Source organism: Delphinus delphis, chromosome 7, assembly GCF_949987515.2.
Source record: "Delphinus delphis chromosome 7, mDelDel1.2, whole genome shotgun sequence".
Taxonomy (NCBI): Eukaryota; Metazoa; Chordata; class Mammalia; order Artiodactyla; family Delphinidae; genus Delphinus; species Delphinus delphis.
The window spans coordinates 91,720,732-91,738,535 of record NC_082689.1 but is presented as its reverse complement, the minus strand read 5'-3'; the positions used below and the strand labels follow the sequence as shown (position 1 = coordinate 91,738,535).

Sequence of the window (17,804 nt, the reverse complement as noted above, 5' to 3'; positions counted from 1 at the left end):
AGTGAACCAGGTTAAGCAATTAGTCAAAAGCCTGTGTCTACTGCAAAAATTTGCCAATATTTTCACATGAAATACTTAGAAAATTGAAGCCAGAATCCATTTGTTACCTCAGATTGTTGTGTAATTTGTATATAGTATTTGTATCATTTAATATGTCATTTATTATATACCATGTTTCTTTTCTTATTTATAAGACTGCTCTCTAGCAAAATATGAATTTCTTTAAGGCCAGGGTTGATTATCTACTTTGTCACTCCAGCACCAAAGAGAACATTCTGAGGTCATAATAATGATTTTTTTCTACTTGATAGTGAGCTCTTTATCTCCGTCAAGTCTGGATTCAAGATCCCTTTCTAATCCTGACCAGTCTATAAAATGAAGCTTTTGGCCTTGATGACGTTGAATAGCTCATCATCTAAAAGTTCACCAGTAAATTATATTGTTAATTAAGAAAACCGGTTGACACTTAGATGATTTTTTCTGGTAGATGTAATAAACTTTAATACATAATTATGCTGTGAAATATTTGAGCTTTAAGGAATCCAGGAAAACTTTCTCCTTAATGTGACTATTTGAACTTTGTGTAACTTCTCATTCAGCTGTATTCAGGTATCTGATTAGGTTGTGGATCCCAAATAAGGTATTTTGTTATCTGCAATACCATAACCATCATTTTATAATGGTTAATATTCGAGAGTCTTTGCTGATGCGTTCTCATATATGTAGTAAAGGTATTTTTCTACGAGTAGGGAGTGTTTTCAAAAATATTCTTTTAATTCAAAATTTTAAAGGAAGAGATAATGATAACTAAGGTGCTTTCTAGCTCTCCCCTCTCAGGCCCCACAGAAGCCTAAATAAGGTTGGACCCATCTTTGAAAGACTGTATCTTTGAAAGAATGTAACTGCTGTTCATAAGCGGTATTCCCAGGCCAAAATATAAATTCACCAAAGCAAGCTGGCAACCTTATTGAGTTTGCACTACATAGCCACACACTAATGGATTGAGATTTTAAATAAATATTTAACAGTTAGTGTTTCCCTTGAGAACAATGGCAAAGTATTGGTCTAATTTCTCAAATTCTTTCTTGTGACAATATCAAAACATTGGCCCCCATACTTTCCCCACCTCTCCTAAAGGACATCTACTTTAAACCACTCTGACTTAAGTCATCAGATACTTCTAAGTATAGTACATGTTACTAGATAAATAGTAGAACTAAAATGTATAAATTAAAATAATAAATCTTTAAATATTGACAAATGAAGACATGATATCATTTTAACTCACAGAGTTCTCCCAGATCTTCACTTTGAACTAGGGAAGGAGGTGATCAGCATTTTCTTTATCTTTTCCTGATTTTATTTTTGGTAGTATGTTTTCATTATTTCAGCGAAGTGTCAGTAAATAGAACATTCACTGTCTAGGAGGATGTTTGCCATTACTTTACACGGTAGGAAAATATAAGTAAATTAACCTAGGTTATTTCCTCAGGCTTAATGTCATCAATATCTCTTTTCACGTCTTCCAAAACAAGATCTTACTGGGGCAGGGGGAGGAGCAGGGGAGCAGGGGAGATGTTAGTACTTGAATGCCAGAGAAAAAAATGCACAGCAGGTACTATCCTGGGAAGTGGTTTTAGCAATGAGACCACTGTGTTAAGAGAGCAGTGTTTTCACCTACGTCTATTGGAGCAATATTTGGGGGTTAGTTATATAGACTGAAGCCAGGTTCCTGGGCTTCAGCCCTGTTGGGTGTAAGTCATTCAATAAATTCCTCCAGTTATAACATAGCGACTCTATTAGTGGATTCTATTTAGTTCATCTTCATCTATAATATCAACAGATCCTTTTTGAACACCTACTATGTACAATGTATATGGCTTACAGAATCACCATGGTGGATGCATTCTTTATTGATAATTCTGTAATGACTACTTCCTACTGAATTTCATATGCATACAGATAACTAAAATAGAACATGAAAGCATCCCCAGGCTAAGTAATATGATGGTCCAAGCAGTGTATTCTGCATATAAATTAGAGCATCAAATATTTTCAGTAGGAAAATTGCTTCTTTCATTGAAGCTAGATTTAGATTTCTGAATGTTGCCAGTTCAGCTAGTCTGTGGTATATTTTATGTAAATGAGTTTTTAAAACATTAGTGAAGTTTCCATAGTCAGGAATTGGAATTCTCTTATGGGAGGTTAACCTTGTAGGTAGTCACATTTGGTCATACTCTGCTTCCAACAGTTGTAAGTATTAAGTATGTGGGTAGAACTGATCTTTCCATTATGAGATAGGTATAAGAATATGCAGTTATTAATGGTTCTCACTATGGGCTTTCCTTTGGGGTATACGCTAGCATGAAAATAACTTTTCTGAAAAATAAATGTCACTGTTGCTTGGACCTGTTGAATTTCAGAATTATACTCACTGAATTTATGACCTTGACTTTCATAGAGATCCTTTGGGTTTATGTCTTATCATAGGGAATAAAAAGAAAACAGTATTGCTAAGAGGCTCTCTAATTAAAATCCATCAGTATGCAAGTATATATGAAAATGATTTAAAATCTCATTAAATTAAAAGGCCATCTGATTCAAAATCTGCTTTAAAATAGGATCTAAATAGGCCCTCAGATATTTACAAGTTATTTATATGAAGTCTCCTGAAATTTCATATTTGAAGCATTTACACCATGAGAGTTAATTCTGCTTAATTACTAGTCCTGCTGTTTTCATTCAGTAGCAAATGGAATCATTTTGTGACTCAGTTTCTCTGTAAAACTAAGTAATGCCTGTGGCCTATATTTAATCCTATAGTTAGCATTTATTATATGCCTAATACTGAATTAACTGTCAAACCTCCTTAGAAAGGACTGTAGAATTGTAACTATGGTAAACAATAGAGAATTTTTAACAATCTCAAATAGACCTTTTTTTTTTTCAACCTTAGAAAGATCCTTCCTGGTGACTTAGGTGTTTGATGTACTCTCTCTTGTCAATGAGTATTATTTAGATACTGTAAAGTCATTCTACTATTAATGTAAGAGAAATATAACTATAAAATGAGAGAGAGTGAGAGAGCTTGGAGAGATAGCAAGTGGTGAAAATGGGCCTTATATAAGAAAATGAGTGCCTTTTCCATCATGATATGAAGATAGAAGAAGAATATGGAAATTCATACAGATATATTCATAGGAAATTGAAGGAGTTCTTCTTATTCATTTCTTTCTATTTTTTTCTGGGAAAGAAGAGGTGAGATCTAAGAAGTTTGAAGATAGGTAGAGAAGGTTTGAAAAAGCTGTGAAGTGGATGGGAGTGAGAAGAAAGCTCAGAAGAATCACCAGACAGTGTGTGGCATTAGCAGTGCCTTAGTCTCCACTTGATGTCCAGCATTCAGAACAGAGTAGGGAAACAGCTGGACCAATCTAGCTCCGAAGTTTTGCCAGACTGGCATGGCAGAAGGAGCAACGGGGCCAGATGGTCTACTGGCCAGAGAGTCATTGTAGTAATGAAGGCTAAACTGGATAGAGAAAGGGCAGAGTTTTTCATGAGGAAAGGCATAAATATTATTGCAGAAGATGAAGTAGTCTATGTGCAAAGATTTCAAGATATAGGAGGGGGAAGGGAAGGAGGAAAACAAGTTAGGGAGGTGGTTCTTGGACTTGATTACACATTAGAATTCTCTGGGGATCTTTGAAAACTACCATCGCCTAGGTCCCGTCCTCTGAGATTTGGTTGAATTAGTCCATAGTATATCCTGGGCAATGGGAACATATTTTACAGCCAAAGTTGAAAGCCCTTGTTTAGAGCCTCTTATAAAGAATCTTACAGTTTTTGCAAAGTGGTGGTCACTTTATTTTCAAGGCAATGGAGAATCAGCAAAGGGTTTAAAAGGGATAGTGTAAATTATCGTTTATTCTAGAAAAGTAACTTTTTCCTCAGAGTGACTAACCAATACCAAAAGAGAATGATTAGGAGAAAGGGAGCCTAGTGGAGAGAATATTTCAGTATTCTGGGCCAGAAAGAGTATGATCTCGAACCAGGGATGAGCAAAAGAATTATAGAGTGATGCTTCCGCATAAGAGCTTATTACACCCATTAATATATGTGTAAAATGATGAAGGCTGGTCTAAGATAACTGTGAGATTTTTTTTTACTTTGGATAATTTGCTAGTTTTAAATTGCTGCATAACAAATTACTGTCGACCTAGCCATTCAAACCATTTATTATCTCACTGTTTCCATGAGTCAAGAGTACAGCCATGGCCTCTCTAAATTCTCTGCTTAAGAGTCTCACCAGGCTATAACCAAGACGTGAACCAAGAGTCAGGTCTCAGCAGAGGTGTGACTGGGGAAAGCTCCTCTTCCAATCTCCCTTGGAATTGTTGGCAGAATTCCTCTTCATGCACCTATAAGGCTGAGACCCCTGTTTTCTTACTAGCTAACAGCCAAGGGCTGCCCTCAGGCCCTAGAGGCTGCTTGCAGTCCCCTACCCTGTGGCCACACCATAGGCATTTTATGGCATGGCTGTTTGCTTCTTCAAGGCCAGCAGGAGAGTTTCCTTCTCCACAAAAAGGGCCCAGTCTCTCTTTTAAGGGTTTTTACCTGATTAATTCAGGCCCAGCCAGGGCCATCTCCCTTTTGATTAACTCACAATCAATGATTTGGCATGTTAATAGTATCTGTGCATTCCCTTCCCCTTTGCCACATACCATAACCTAATCATGGGGCTGACTTCCTATCATATTCACAGGTCTTGCCCAAACTCAAAGGGAAGAGATTATACACTCATATACACCAGCGTACAGGAGTCAGATATGTTGCAGTTAATTAAGATGAGGAATATAAGAGAATCAGAATGTTTTAGGAGGAAACTGGTGGCCTCAGTTTTAGACATGTTGAATTTGGGGGTATTTGGGCACCCAATTAGAGTGGATCAGTAGGTGGCATAGAAATTAGTAAAGAGATGGGAATTGGAAATACGTGTTTGGTAGTGATCGGTGGAGGTGACAGTTAACCATCCAGAGAAAGACTGTAGCAAGAAGTGGGCTGAGGACAGGAGCAAGAGCTAGCAAAGCCAGAACATCTGCATCTGTATTTCAACCCACACCTCTTGATTCCAGTCCAATATCTCATATACAACTTTTCACGATTCCTCTTTCTTCTTTCGATAATATCCTGCTCTTCCTAGTCTGTGGTCCACTCTTTGTCCTCCTCCCACCTCTAAGTCACACTACACAGAAGTGAGAATCAAGATCTTCCTTTGTGATGTCCAAAGAAGCCATACAGATGGCCAGTAGGCACATAAAAATATGCTCAACATCACTAATGATTAGAGAAATGCAAATCAAAACTCTAAAGAGGTACCACTTCACACTGGTCAGAATGACCATCATTAAAAAGTCTACAAGTAACAAATGCTAGAGAGGGTGCGGAGAAAAGGGAAACCTCCTACACTGTTAGTGGGAATGTAAGTTGGTGCAGTCACTATGGAAAACAGTATGGAGGTTCCTCAGAAAACTAAATATAGAACTACCGTATGATCCAGCAATCCCACTTTTGGGCATATATGTGGAGAAATCCATACTTCGAAAAGATACGTGTACCCCAGTGTTCATTGCTGCACTATTTACAGTAGCCAAGACATGGAAACAACCTAAATGTCCATCAACAGATGAATGGATAAAGAAGATGTGGTACATATATACAATAGAATACAGCTCAGCCATAAAAAAGAATGAAATAATGCCATTTGCAGCAACATGGATGCAACTAGAGATTTTCATACTAAGTGAAGTAACTCAGACAGAGAAAGAGAAATACCATATGGTATCACTTATATGTGGAATCTAAAATATGGCACAAATGAACCTATCTACAAAACAGAAACAGACTCACAGACATAGAGATCAGACTTGTGGTTGCCAAGGGGGAGGGGGAGAGGGATGTACAGGGAGTTTACAGTTGGTACATGCAAACTATTACATTCAGAATGGATAAACAACAAGGTCCTACTGTATAGCACAGGAAACTGTATCCTATCTCCTAAGGTAAACCATAATGGAAAAGAATATAAAAAAAGAATGTGTGTGTGTGTATATATATATATATATATATATATATATATATACACATACATACATATATGTATAACTCAGTCACTTTGCTGTACAACATTGTAAATCAACTATACTTCAATTAAAAAAATAATTTTGCTTTATTTTAAAAAAGGAATCTTTGTGAAAGCCTTGCAGATCACAGGCACTGAGATTGACTCTATTATGCTCTCTATTCCCAGACAGGGAATTGTAGGTCCATTGGAGGGAGATGGTATCACCATTAGCCCTGAGCTGCGTCATTTCTTCTTTCTTAATTTCTTTTTATTAGAAAGCAGGACTTACTGTGCACTTTTCCCTGCTTCCTCAATCCCAGAATTGTCTGTGAAGGAGAAAGATGGCACAGATTTGGAATGCAGAAATAATCATATGTATCTGTCTCTGACATCTTTTGTCTGTTTATTGAAACCTCTGCAGCAGTATTGTTAGGCAGTGTGATCTGTGATAATAGAAACAGAAAGTAAGCTTGATTAGTATATTTTGATCCCACTTTCCTCCATTCTTTTAAATCTTTTTCTTTCAGGTTATATTCAAGAAGAATGTGTCATCCCCTGTCCATTTGATTGCAAGTTAAGTGATTGGTCTAGTTGGGGGTCTTGCAGTTCATCTTGTGTTGGAGTGAGAATTCGATCCAAATGGCTGAAAGAAAAACCGTACAATGGAGGTCGCCCGTGTCCCAAACTGGATCTCAAGAATCAGGTAAAGTGCATGAAGCAACAAATACAAAGCTGACAAAGTATCTCCTTTATTATTTCCTGTTGAAATTGAAGTCATCATCTTGTTATAAGTAGCTCGCAAAAAGTTAATACAAGCTCAGAAGAGTGGATAAGAGGGTACAAATGAATATAATAGAATTAGGAAGAGAAGCCTTGCCCACTTCTAGGCAATACCGAGAACGACTTGGTAATATTAGAAATAATAATGTTTACAAAAATTAAATCCAGTTGGTTTTTAAATTACCTTGAAATGTCATTTGATTAATCATGATATTATGAAAGGTGTGTGTGTGTGTGTGTCATAATGTTGGGAGAATGTCAATTACTTTATGGCTATAGATACAATTAGGGGTCTCATCCACATACTCCAAAACTGGTGTTCTAATTTTCCCACACCTAACTCTTCATACTAATTTTCTTTGTTCCTAATCTTATCAGTGTTTCCACAGCTCTTCATGTCTCTTCTGAGCTATTTCTCTACCTTTTCCCCCAAGATCAAAGCTGTTTTCATAAATGGAACCCTAAAGGATACTCTTCCATGTAGATATCTAATAAAATTTCTATCTTAAGCAATCAAAGTTGATTAGAGTATTTCAGTTGGCCTTACCTACATAATGGAGTCTGAGATTTAATTAAGAATTATAATAAAGAACTAAAATTTCTCCCATGATTGCATACTGTTATTATATTAGGACTGATATATACATTTTAATCAATTCAATAGGTGGAGTACAAGATGACGATTGTGAAAAGTTCTTTATTCTTAGAGAGGTGAATTGTGTCTTATATGGGTCTGTAGATCCTTTGTGACTCCGAAACTTTTAAGAAAATAGCTACACAGGCTTCTATTCCTAATTCTATTGTGTTCATTTCTGCCCTCTTAACTCCATTTTGATTAGCCTTTCTATACAGGTTGTTTAATGGAAGGGAAATCCACGCATCTGTTGTTAATTAATTTGAATAGCCTATCTACTACTGCTTGTATGTAGATATCATTTGTCATTTCAAGACTGACATCTCTAGCTGTTTTTTCCCTAAATTTTGATAAAAGACACATAACTCACTGAAAATGAAAAATTATCATACTGGCAAAAAATATTTATGTTCCAAGACAGGGCATAGTATTAGGCGGGTCTTGTTTTTTAAGGTTACGTGGGATAAAGTGATGACCCTGGTTTCTTCCTTCAAAGCAGATATAAAGCATTTTGGGAAAAAAATGATGCAGAGGATTGTAAAATCAACATCACAGTAGTTTGGGGAAGGGAAAAGTGGGATATGATTAATGAAAACAGGAGGGAAATAATCAGAGCAGAGAGAGTCTGAGGAGAGAAGCCTCTTCAGTATGAAGAAAGGAATAATACAGGCTGATGGTCAGGAGAAGAACTTTCAAATGAATACTCATATGAAGGCTATTTGACCTTCCCTAGGGGATTTTCCAGGCATTTAAAAAGGGAAATGACTACTAAGCATTTATAGTTATAAATAACGTATGAAAATTCTTCTCTCTCCTCAACACCAATGAAACCTAAGCCTTTATAGCACTAGCGTTAAACACTAATTTTAATATGCTAATTTTATGAACTAGGAAATTATCAAGTGAGTAAAAGGACTTCATTGGAGCACAGACGCTAAAACTGTATTCTCAGTGTGTATAGGCAAATGCATGGAAATGTGTCTATCAAATTTGAGAGTATGCGTAAGATAAGGGTACTTGTAAGCCTGTTATGACTTAAAGAAAACTTGTTCTAAACACTTAATTGACATATAAAACTTGTAACCTTAAGAAGTAGTACATGCTGGAAATTAAGCCCAAGTTCAAGACTAATTTAGATAAATCCCATATGTGAAAACTAAGCAAGGGTGGGTTTGTCTGCAGGAGCTGTTTCTAGCTTTTGAGTTCGGGAAGGAAATTGTAGCATTCCAAAGACATGTGTTGTGATGCTCAGAAGTGAATCCTGGGATTTAATTATCAGAAATCAAATTTAGTGTAGCATATATTCTGATGTAAAGAGGTTTCAGGTATCTAGAATGTATGTGGCTTAAACTTGAATTGGAAAACTTCACCCCAATCCATACTTTACATTTTAACATAAGTTAATTGATCAAGACAGTAAATCATAAGCCCTCCGTCTCACTTGTAAGTCTGTGAATGTCAAGGAAAAATGCTATCGTAAAAAATCCTAAATTTAAAGGAAATTGTCCCCAGAGCCCTTCCTTTTCTAAAGAAAGCACACTTTTACCTGTAAGTATATTTGTGGAAAGCTATCTGTGGACTTCATTATGTATTTGCTCTTATACATGGTAGAATCCCCTTTGTGTGTGTGTGTTATATATTGAAATTGTTGAAGATATCCATATTTTCTTAATTCATCTGAATATAAATTGGGTTGTCAGGAATCTTCGTGATTTAGGAAATATTCCTCAGCTTCTATTATTTATGGTAATTCTTCTTTAGAAGAGCTCACTATTTGTTTCCCTAAGCTGGAAATATGATCTAGTGAGAGCTACACCCACTGAGGCTGTTTTTTAAAGTTCAATTTTACTACTGGCCTTAGGTTATTGGTCTCCTTTCCAACCGGTTTTTAGGTCTAGATTTATTTTTCTATTGTTGGAACCGGATTAATCCTCTCTCATCCATTCACCCATAAGTAAGAGCTTACAAAAAATGTAACTAAATTATAGCAGTAAGAGAGGTACATATCTTTAATACCTGTGCATGAGGAAAATTCAGTATATGGCATATTGAGTCTAACATACTTTTTGTAAAAAAAAGAAAAAGAAAAAGAACTTTCTTATGTGTATATATATATTATGCATATACTATGTAAATGTTAGTATACCTGCATGTACTTACTCATTCTCCTCCTTTGCGTCTCTTTAGAACATGAGGTCTTTCTGAGGGCAAAGGGTGTCTTTGTACTTTTGTAACTCATTCTAGCCCCTGGTACACCCTCCTGTGGATTGTCAAGTTGTATTCATTGGATGCTTTAGCTGAAAAGAAACCTTCTCTCTGGATGAGTGTGTGCCTAGCTCCATAGAAAGAAAAGATATTTTAGAACTCTGGTCTCTTAAGCTGCGATTTGTCATTCGAATTGTCAAAACACATGAGCTCTTCTAGAAGAAAGAAAAAAGAACCTCCACATTATTACTGCCCAAAGAGTTTTTCATGATTTGCCTGAAAAATCCTGGGTGTCTGCATCCCCACTGAAATCTAACTCAGTGATATAAATGAAAAGGTTGGTATTACCTACACAAGCTCATAAACTGCTCTGAATCTGTTTGTGAAATCAATATTTATAATCTCATAAAAAAAACCTCCCTTTTAAACGAAAACCTATCAACATGATAGCTCTTCCTCCAGAAGTGCCAAAGTGACAGCAGTCCTTTGGTGGCTTTCTGCTAAGTGGATTTGTGATGATAAATAGCTCGAGCATGCAGCTGACCCAAAGCGTTTATTTAGTTGGAAAACTGCTAAATAGTCTATTGAATTATCAGGTCAGTTGACTGATACCCTTGACTACGCTGTGCATAATCTAATACATAATGTATTTTAATTTTTTATAGTCTATGATGTGGTGAGTGGATTTAAGTGCACTTGTACTGTATCTTTTTGCTTGTGGAGTTCTGCTTAATAGAAGATTAAATACAGGGACATTAAAGCTCCATTGGACTTACATTTCCCTTTATGAGTTCTTTACACAATTGAAGGCAAGGGAGTGCCAGGAAATTCTATGTTGTTTATATGTTGCACATTTGTGTGTCCCATGTACTGGAATAAAAATCTGGCAGTGAGATTCATTCTCTGTGCTTTTTAAAATGCATCTATTTAAACACAATTTTGAAAGAGTTTTGATTGTGCTTGCAACTGAACGAGTGGATATAAATTAAATATATGGGTTTTCTAGAAACACCTGCTCTTTTAAAGGTGTGTCTTCTCTACAAAGAGAAGCGGCCTGAATTTGGAAATAACGAGTATAGTGCTTTTTCTTTTCCATAGCAGGGTCATACTATTTTAAAGAATACTTTCTTTCCAAAGATAAACAGGTATATTTTCGCAAGATCATTTCTCCCTTATAAGGTGGCTTTGGATGAGAAAATTTTCTATAGAGAAGTATCTTATGCTCATTTTGATACTGCTTCATTAATTATTAATAGCATTTTAGGATGTGGAAAGAGGATAACTGTCATTCAAACTGAATGTTTGTTTACCCGGAACAATATGGCTCACTTAAAGTTTAATTTGGGGCTTCCCTGGTGGCGCAGTGGTTGAGAGTCCGCCTGCCGATGCAGGGGACACGGGTTCGTGCCCCGGTGCGGGAAGATCCCACATGCCGCAGAGCGGCTGGGCCCGTGAGCCTGGCCGCTGAGCCTGCACGTCCGGAGCCTGTGCTCCGCAGCGGGAGAAGCCACAACGGTGAGAGGACCGCGTACCGCAAAAAAAAAAAAAAAAAAAAGTTTAATTTGATTTAACCAATTTTGGCCTCTTGCTTCTTTTGGACCAGCCCGACTTCCACTCGTCCTAACCTAGTCCAAATCATTCCTGGCAGAGTCCTGCTCACCTTGGACTTAGCACTTTGGCAGGAGCTCCAGACCATAATGGAGCTAGAGGTCATCATCTTGGGCGTTAATACGGAAAGCCCACAGTCATCCATGATGAAGCACATTCAGGTGTACCGTTCTTGTGTCGGGAAGTAGGGGTTGGTGACCACCTTTGAGAAGAACTTGTTTTAATTATGAAATATCATATGTCATAAAATTAAGAGATGCAGAGTGATTTATTCTTCAGGATTACTTGGGAGGATTTAATAAAGGCAGATACTCCTAAAACGTTTTACTTCTCGCCAACATACTAATTATGATAGCAAATTATTATACTGATTATTATACACCACACCCCATCTCAGAGGCAGAGTGAAATGACTTCTAAAGGCTGGTGTTCATCCATTCATACCCTTTATGCCTGTCTGCCAACGCAAACACTGTGCTCTCAAGTTGTGACATTGCACTAACTGAGCTGCGTAGAGCCTGCAGGAGAGGCAGTTTTTCTTTTTTGTTCCTGCCCTGTCACCATTTCCAAGCAAACAAATTATGTTTTCTTCTCAAGAGATTCCTCTCCGCCACACCTGTGTCTACACATACCCTATTCTTGATCATAGGACTACCCCTCATGCTTGTTGAAATCTTTTGCAACTTTGATCATTTTTCTTGAGAACTACCAGAGTCACTCATGAGAACCAGTTTTCCTCTACCTGTTGTCCACTCTCTCTTGTCTTTTACTGTTTTTTTTTTTTTATACTGGGTATTGCTACTCTGCACATATTCAAACTCATTTTTAGTTGTTATGCAAGAGGTACCTCTAGAACGTTCTCTACTAAGCTGGCTTGGCAAATTTCCCTAATGCTGTCCCTAGGCAGGGTTTCCAGGATTGGCAGGAGACAGCTATAAAATTGTGAAACAGGCAAATTTTGTCAAATTTTGTCTTTGGAACCCTTTCAATGTGCTGTCATACCTCATATTATCCCTAGCCTCTGAACTCCTGAAGTTCTGAAATATTATATTAGGTAACATCAGCCTCAGCAGGAAATCACATCATATGTATTGGAAATTTTGCAAAACTATCTTCTTAACCAGGGACTTCAAGTAGAAGTGTTTATGTACTTTTCTAGAAAAAAATATTGACAGAACCTACTTTTCAGATCTTTCCTGAATAATCCTGTCTTTTAACCTTTGAATGCAAAATGGAAACTTCCTTCCTCCTCTCATGCATTAAAAAAATAGGGCTCTGACTTTAACCACAAGCATTTAGAATGTTAAACCATGTATTGATGGGAGTGTAGCACCTTCTAAAAATAACTTGCTTAAGACTCCTTTGAAAGAAAGATTCTAAATGGCATGTTCATTCTCTAGATCTTTTTTTATTGAGATATAATTGACATATAACACTGTGTATGTTTAAGATGTACACTGTGTGGATTTTTATACATTTATATATTGTAATATGAGTACCACCATAGCATTAGTTAAAACACCTCTCACATCACATAATCATCATTTCCTTTTTGTGGTGATAATAATTAAGACCTAGTCTCTTAGCCGCCTGGAAATTTATAATACAGTATTGTTGACTATAATCACTGTGCTGTGCGTTAGATCTCCAGGACTTATTTCTCTACTAATTGCAAGTTTATACCCTTTAGATTTTTCAAGCTTTATCCCACTATTAAATTACCAGAAAGCAAGTTACCTAGGTCCTGACTAGGTCCTGTGATAGATCCCTGCAGAAAAGCACTTGTTGAATCATGATTTAATTTTTCTGTATGACTTAAGAGTCCATATAAAAAGAGTCTCCTTGAGAAGCTTATCTAAATCTTTTGGGATATAGAGTATTGCTTCATAACCTTTACTGATCATAAGAGTAGAAAAATCACCATATGGGTGGGGGAAAAATTGGTATAAAAACAGTTTCCCAGGCTCCTGCTCTGAGTAAGTTCAGAGTAAGTTCAGGAAAGTGTATTTGTTAACAAAGCTTTGTCTTTGCTCCTTTTTCTGATCAGGCAAATTGAGGAACACTGCTGATTTGAGAGTCTTGTCACTGAGGCTACCATTTTTGCTGAAGTCAGCTCTGGGAAAGAATTTCTCTGCAGTTGACTTAACCTGCCCTTACTAATATCAACGATGAATACAACCACTAGTTCTTTGCTACTCAAAGCAAATCTGGGAGGAACCTCCCATTTCATAGAGGAGGAGACTAAGGCTTAGAAGGGTGTAATTACTTGACCAACTTTACCCACTGATGTGTATAATGGGTTAAGAGTCATTCAGGTCTGAGGTCAAATGCTACCCTACTGTCTTCTAGCTGTGAGAACATGAGAAAATTATTTAACCTTATTGAGTCTCAGTTTCATGTTCTGTCAAATTGAGTCTCAGTTTCATGTTCTGTCAAATGGGTATAACGATAACAACTACCTTATAAAATTATTGTATTAATTAATATAAAATGAAAATAATGTTGTTTGGCAAATAGTTAAGTACTTGATAAATGTTAGGATTATGTTTCCGTGGTCTCTAACACATAATTTCTGTTTCCAGTTCAGTTTGTTTTCATCTATATTACCTTTTAGACATAAGTTATACAGATTGCTTTTCTTTTCATATTTAGCTACTGCAATATTTGAAGTCAAATATTTTAGATGTAATCACTCAGCTTATATATATAGGAAAAGCTACTGTCACTGCTTCCTGTATGGGAAGTCTGCTTTATTTTATTTCTAAATATCTTATTTGGCATTGCATTTTTTTTCCTGGTGGCAAAAAGGGATGTAACTGTTTACATGTTTATAACTAATTTTCTATCAACTTGTGATTCTTTGGATATAAATGTTTTTATTAAGGTGTGTAACAGAAAGATACACAAATCATTATGGGTAGAGCTCTATGACTTCTCACAAATCGCATCTTCCCATTCGATTACTGCCCACATCAAGAAATAATACTTTATCGGTATCTCACGTGCCTCCTTTTGAGCTCCAGCTCCTTCTCTACCACCTTCCTCTCACCAAATAGAACTACTCTTCAGACTTCTAACAGATAAATTCGTTTTATCATTTTAAAAAAACCTTTACATAAATGGATTCTGCACGATAATCTTTTGTGTCTGCCTTTTTCTCCTCTGCATGATGTTTGTGAGATTTATCCATGTTGCGATGCATAGCAATATTTTGTTCATTTCCATTGCTTTATGTTGTGTCCTTGTATATATCACATTATTAGATTATATATACAACATTTTGTCTGTTCTCATTAATGGATGGACATTTGGGTTGTTTCCAATTTGGGGTTATTACAAGTAACCCTGCTGCAACCATTCTTGTATGTGTCTTTGGTGCTCACATGTGTGCATTTCTGTTGCATACAGACCTAAGAGTTGAATTCCTAGGTCGCAGGCTATGCATATATTCAACTTCAATAGATAATTGGCATTTCATTTTCACTTGTAAACTATCACAGATCTTTCTAAACATAGCTAGTACATAATTCTAGATAATGACTTGAAATGTGACCTGTCTGACACCATGAAAAGAGGTGTGAAAGCCATACGGATGCATTAAATGTTTATTTTTATTTTATGTTTACAGTCAGGGACCATCTGTACTGTATTCTGTCTCCCTGACCACCCTCACTCCTTCCATTCACACTTACTTAGCTCTACTTTTCCTACTATATGATTTCCTCATTTACTCTTGCTTTTATTTTTTGGCTGTCTCTCCACAGCACCCCCCAAAACAGATATACTGGCCAGTTCTCGTTGAGCACCTTGAAAGCTGACAATAGTGTTGTCTTAGGTTGGATTCTCCCAGAAGCAGAGCCTGAGATAGGATTCAAGAGCAAGAATTGTGTTTATCAAGTGCAGGGCACACCATTAGGGTAGAATAAGAAGTGTCACAGGGAAGGGAAGAAACAATATGGTACCTGTGTTACGAAGCCAGGTACCCTAGTGGCCACTGAAGCCTAAGCTTGTGGAAGCCTAAACTCTGGGAGACTGTGCAGAACACATGGTTTGATCAGACCCCAAGAGCCAGGAAACTGGATTATTTGTATGGAAATTTCTGAGAGTCCCTCGTTGAGGAGAATGTTCAGTCTATGCACTTTGGGCTAAGCATAGGCAGTCTTCTATTTTGGAAAAAGCTCATAGGCACAGAGATCCAGGTACTGGCAGCTGTAGTTTAACCAGGGCACAGTGAAAGGTTGCTACTGGTGTCATCCCTCTGTGGTTTACAGTACCAAGATGCATTGAAGTTGCTTGGTTAGTATTTTTTGTTTTTTTAACTGGGGTTATATGTAGTCTGTATAATCCATGTCATAACCAGAAGTCCACTTTTTCCCAATAAAATTATACTTTACTACAGCCCAGTGGCCGGTTGAATGTGTATTTTGAGTAGTTTGCATTTGGGGTAAAAGTAGATTTATCTTTATCTGGCTATGCAGTCTCATCTGTTCTCTCGAAACTGGTCCCATGCCCTTTGTGGATGCTGGACCAAGGTGATGGGAAAGAGGAAATCTGGGTACGGAGACCAAACCACGTCCCGATTCATGAGCTGGAAATAAGATAATTCAATGGGCTTCAGAACCACCCTACATATATCTTCCTTTTTTCCTTTAGGTGCTGTACAGCATATTATATCCCTTTCTCTATGGCTACTACCAAATACTGTTTTGTTCCCCTGAAAATAGATATAAGAGGAGGCAGAGCAGGCTGGGACTGGCATGTGAGACTTAGGCAGCATTCTCCATGCATGAGAAAATAGTATCTGTCTGAACACAACTAAGGAGTTCCAGGACAATCATAGTTCAGGTTAGGAAGAAACCTAAAAGTATCTAGTCTCCCAGTTCTCAGTCATGGCTGCCCATTTGATTTACTAGAGAGAAGTGTTACATTCCCTACCTCCCACCCAGACCAACTAAATCAGAATTTTTGCTGATGGTATCCAACAATCTTTTTTAAAATCCTCAGGTGATTCTGATGTGCAGCTAGGGCTGAGAACTGTTGAATGCAGCATCTTGTAAATGATGTAACTGGAGCTCAGGGAGGTGACTTGACACCTAATTACCACCTGGAACGGGGACCCTGCCTGTCTGTCGTTCCTTTCCTATCTGAACACCTCTTCCGTCCGAATGAACACAAGTGCAGTAAGAAATGTCAGTGATGTGAATGTGCTCTATCCCTGTGTTATTCACTTAGGAAAACAAGTAGGGGGCCCTCTGACCTCATCCTGCAACATCCTCCCCGCTCACCTCTCTGCCCACTAAAGGCAAATGGCCTTTACCATGAGCAGGGGACCTCTTTTGGGAGATGATTTAACTGATCATAAGGCCTCCAACAACTTCCTTTTCCTGTATGAGGGAACTTACCTGGTGGCTGAGCAAATACCCCTGAAAAGGTGGAAAAATATACTGCATGGATCCGTGGTTTGGAGTGGTAAGATACGGTAGTGGATGTATTTTTCTTTGTGTTATTCAACAAATCTCACATGTATGTCCTCATGCTATATAATTAGGGACATTGGGGGGAGACATATAAAAATTTAATGTGGCAGGTAAATTATGTGAGTGTATGACATGGACTTCTAAGCAACAGTAATTTATTAATGAGCTTTGGTAGCTTTCAAAAAGAGAAGAGGTAAAAACAAAATTGAATTTAGGGTAATTGTAAATGTTTTGGAAGACAACTGTAATTTTCTGCATCTGTGCCATTATTCATTCATCCAGCCAACACGTCTAAGAATGAATGATGTGCCAGGAGGAGTTACCGAAGCTCATTTCAACGCCACTCCTCCGAGAGTTTCCATTGGGAACTTGCGTTCCCGGAAACTTGAGTGAGGGATTGGGTAGGTTGAAAGTATTAATGGTACCTCATATAACAAGAAACACAGTGATCATGTGGGCTCCAGGGTTGGTTGGTCCTGTCAGCAGTGTCATCAAGGACATAGTTTTTTTCAGTCTCTGCTTTGCCGTCATCAGTGTTGGCATGAAGCCAACTGAAGAATGAAGGATGAAACTCAGGGTGTTAGCACAATCAGCAGTGCCAGGCATAGCCTCCTGGTGCAGCAATGACCAAAAGAGTAAGAGAGTGTCTCTCTTTTGGGAATCCTAGGAACAGTACGGTTTTCCCAGAACTTCCCCCACTCCCGGGAAGGACTTCACCTCACACCTCAATGACTGAAGTTGGATTTTGTGTCCATTCCTAAACTAATCTCTGGAAGGAGTCATGGGATAAACTTGTTAGCTCAAACAAGTATTTTCCAACCAAAACTTTTCTAAACTTCATGACATATAAAACTTTAATATTCATCTGGCAAAGTGGAAAATGTATTCAAAGCTACTTATGTCAGGAGTGACTGGTCTGCGACCCTAGTCTCCATGGGATGGTGCTAGCAATGTCTCAGGCTCCCCTGAAATCCACACAGGA

The 17,804-nt window shown here is 37.6% G+C and overlaps 1 protein-coding gene across 1 annotated transcript in view; it reads left to right on the top strand.

Annotated features, from left to right (window-relative positions):
• THSD7B (thrombospondin type 1 domain containing 7B) overlaps positions 1–17,804 on the top strand; it is a 752,940-nt gene that overhangs the window by 537,274 nt on the left and 197,862 nt on the right. The window contains exon 14 of the mRNA XM_060015718.1: positions 6,646–6,821. Coding sequence (XP_059871701.1) covers positions 6,646–6,821 — 176 coding nt within the window. The remainder of the gene's footprint in view (positions 1–6,645; positions 6,822–17,804) is intronic.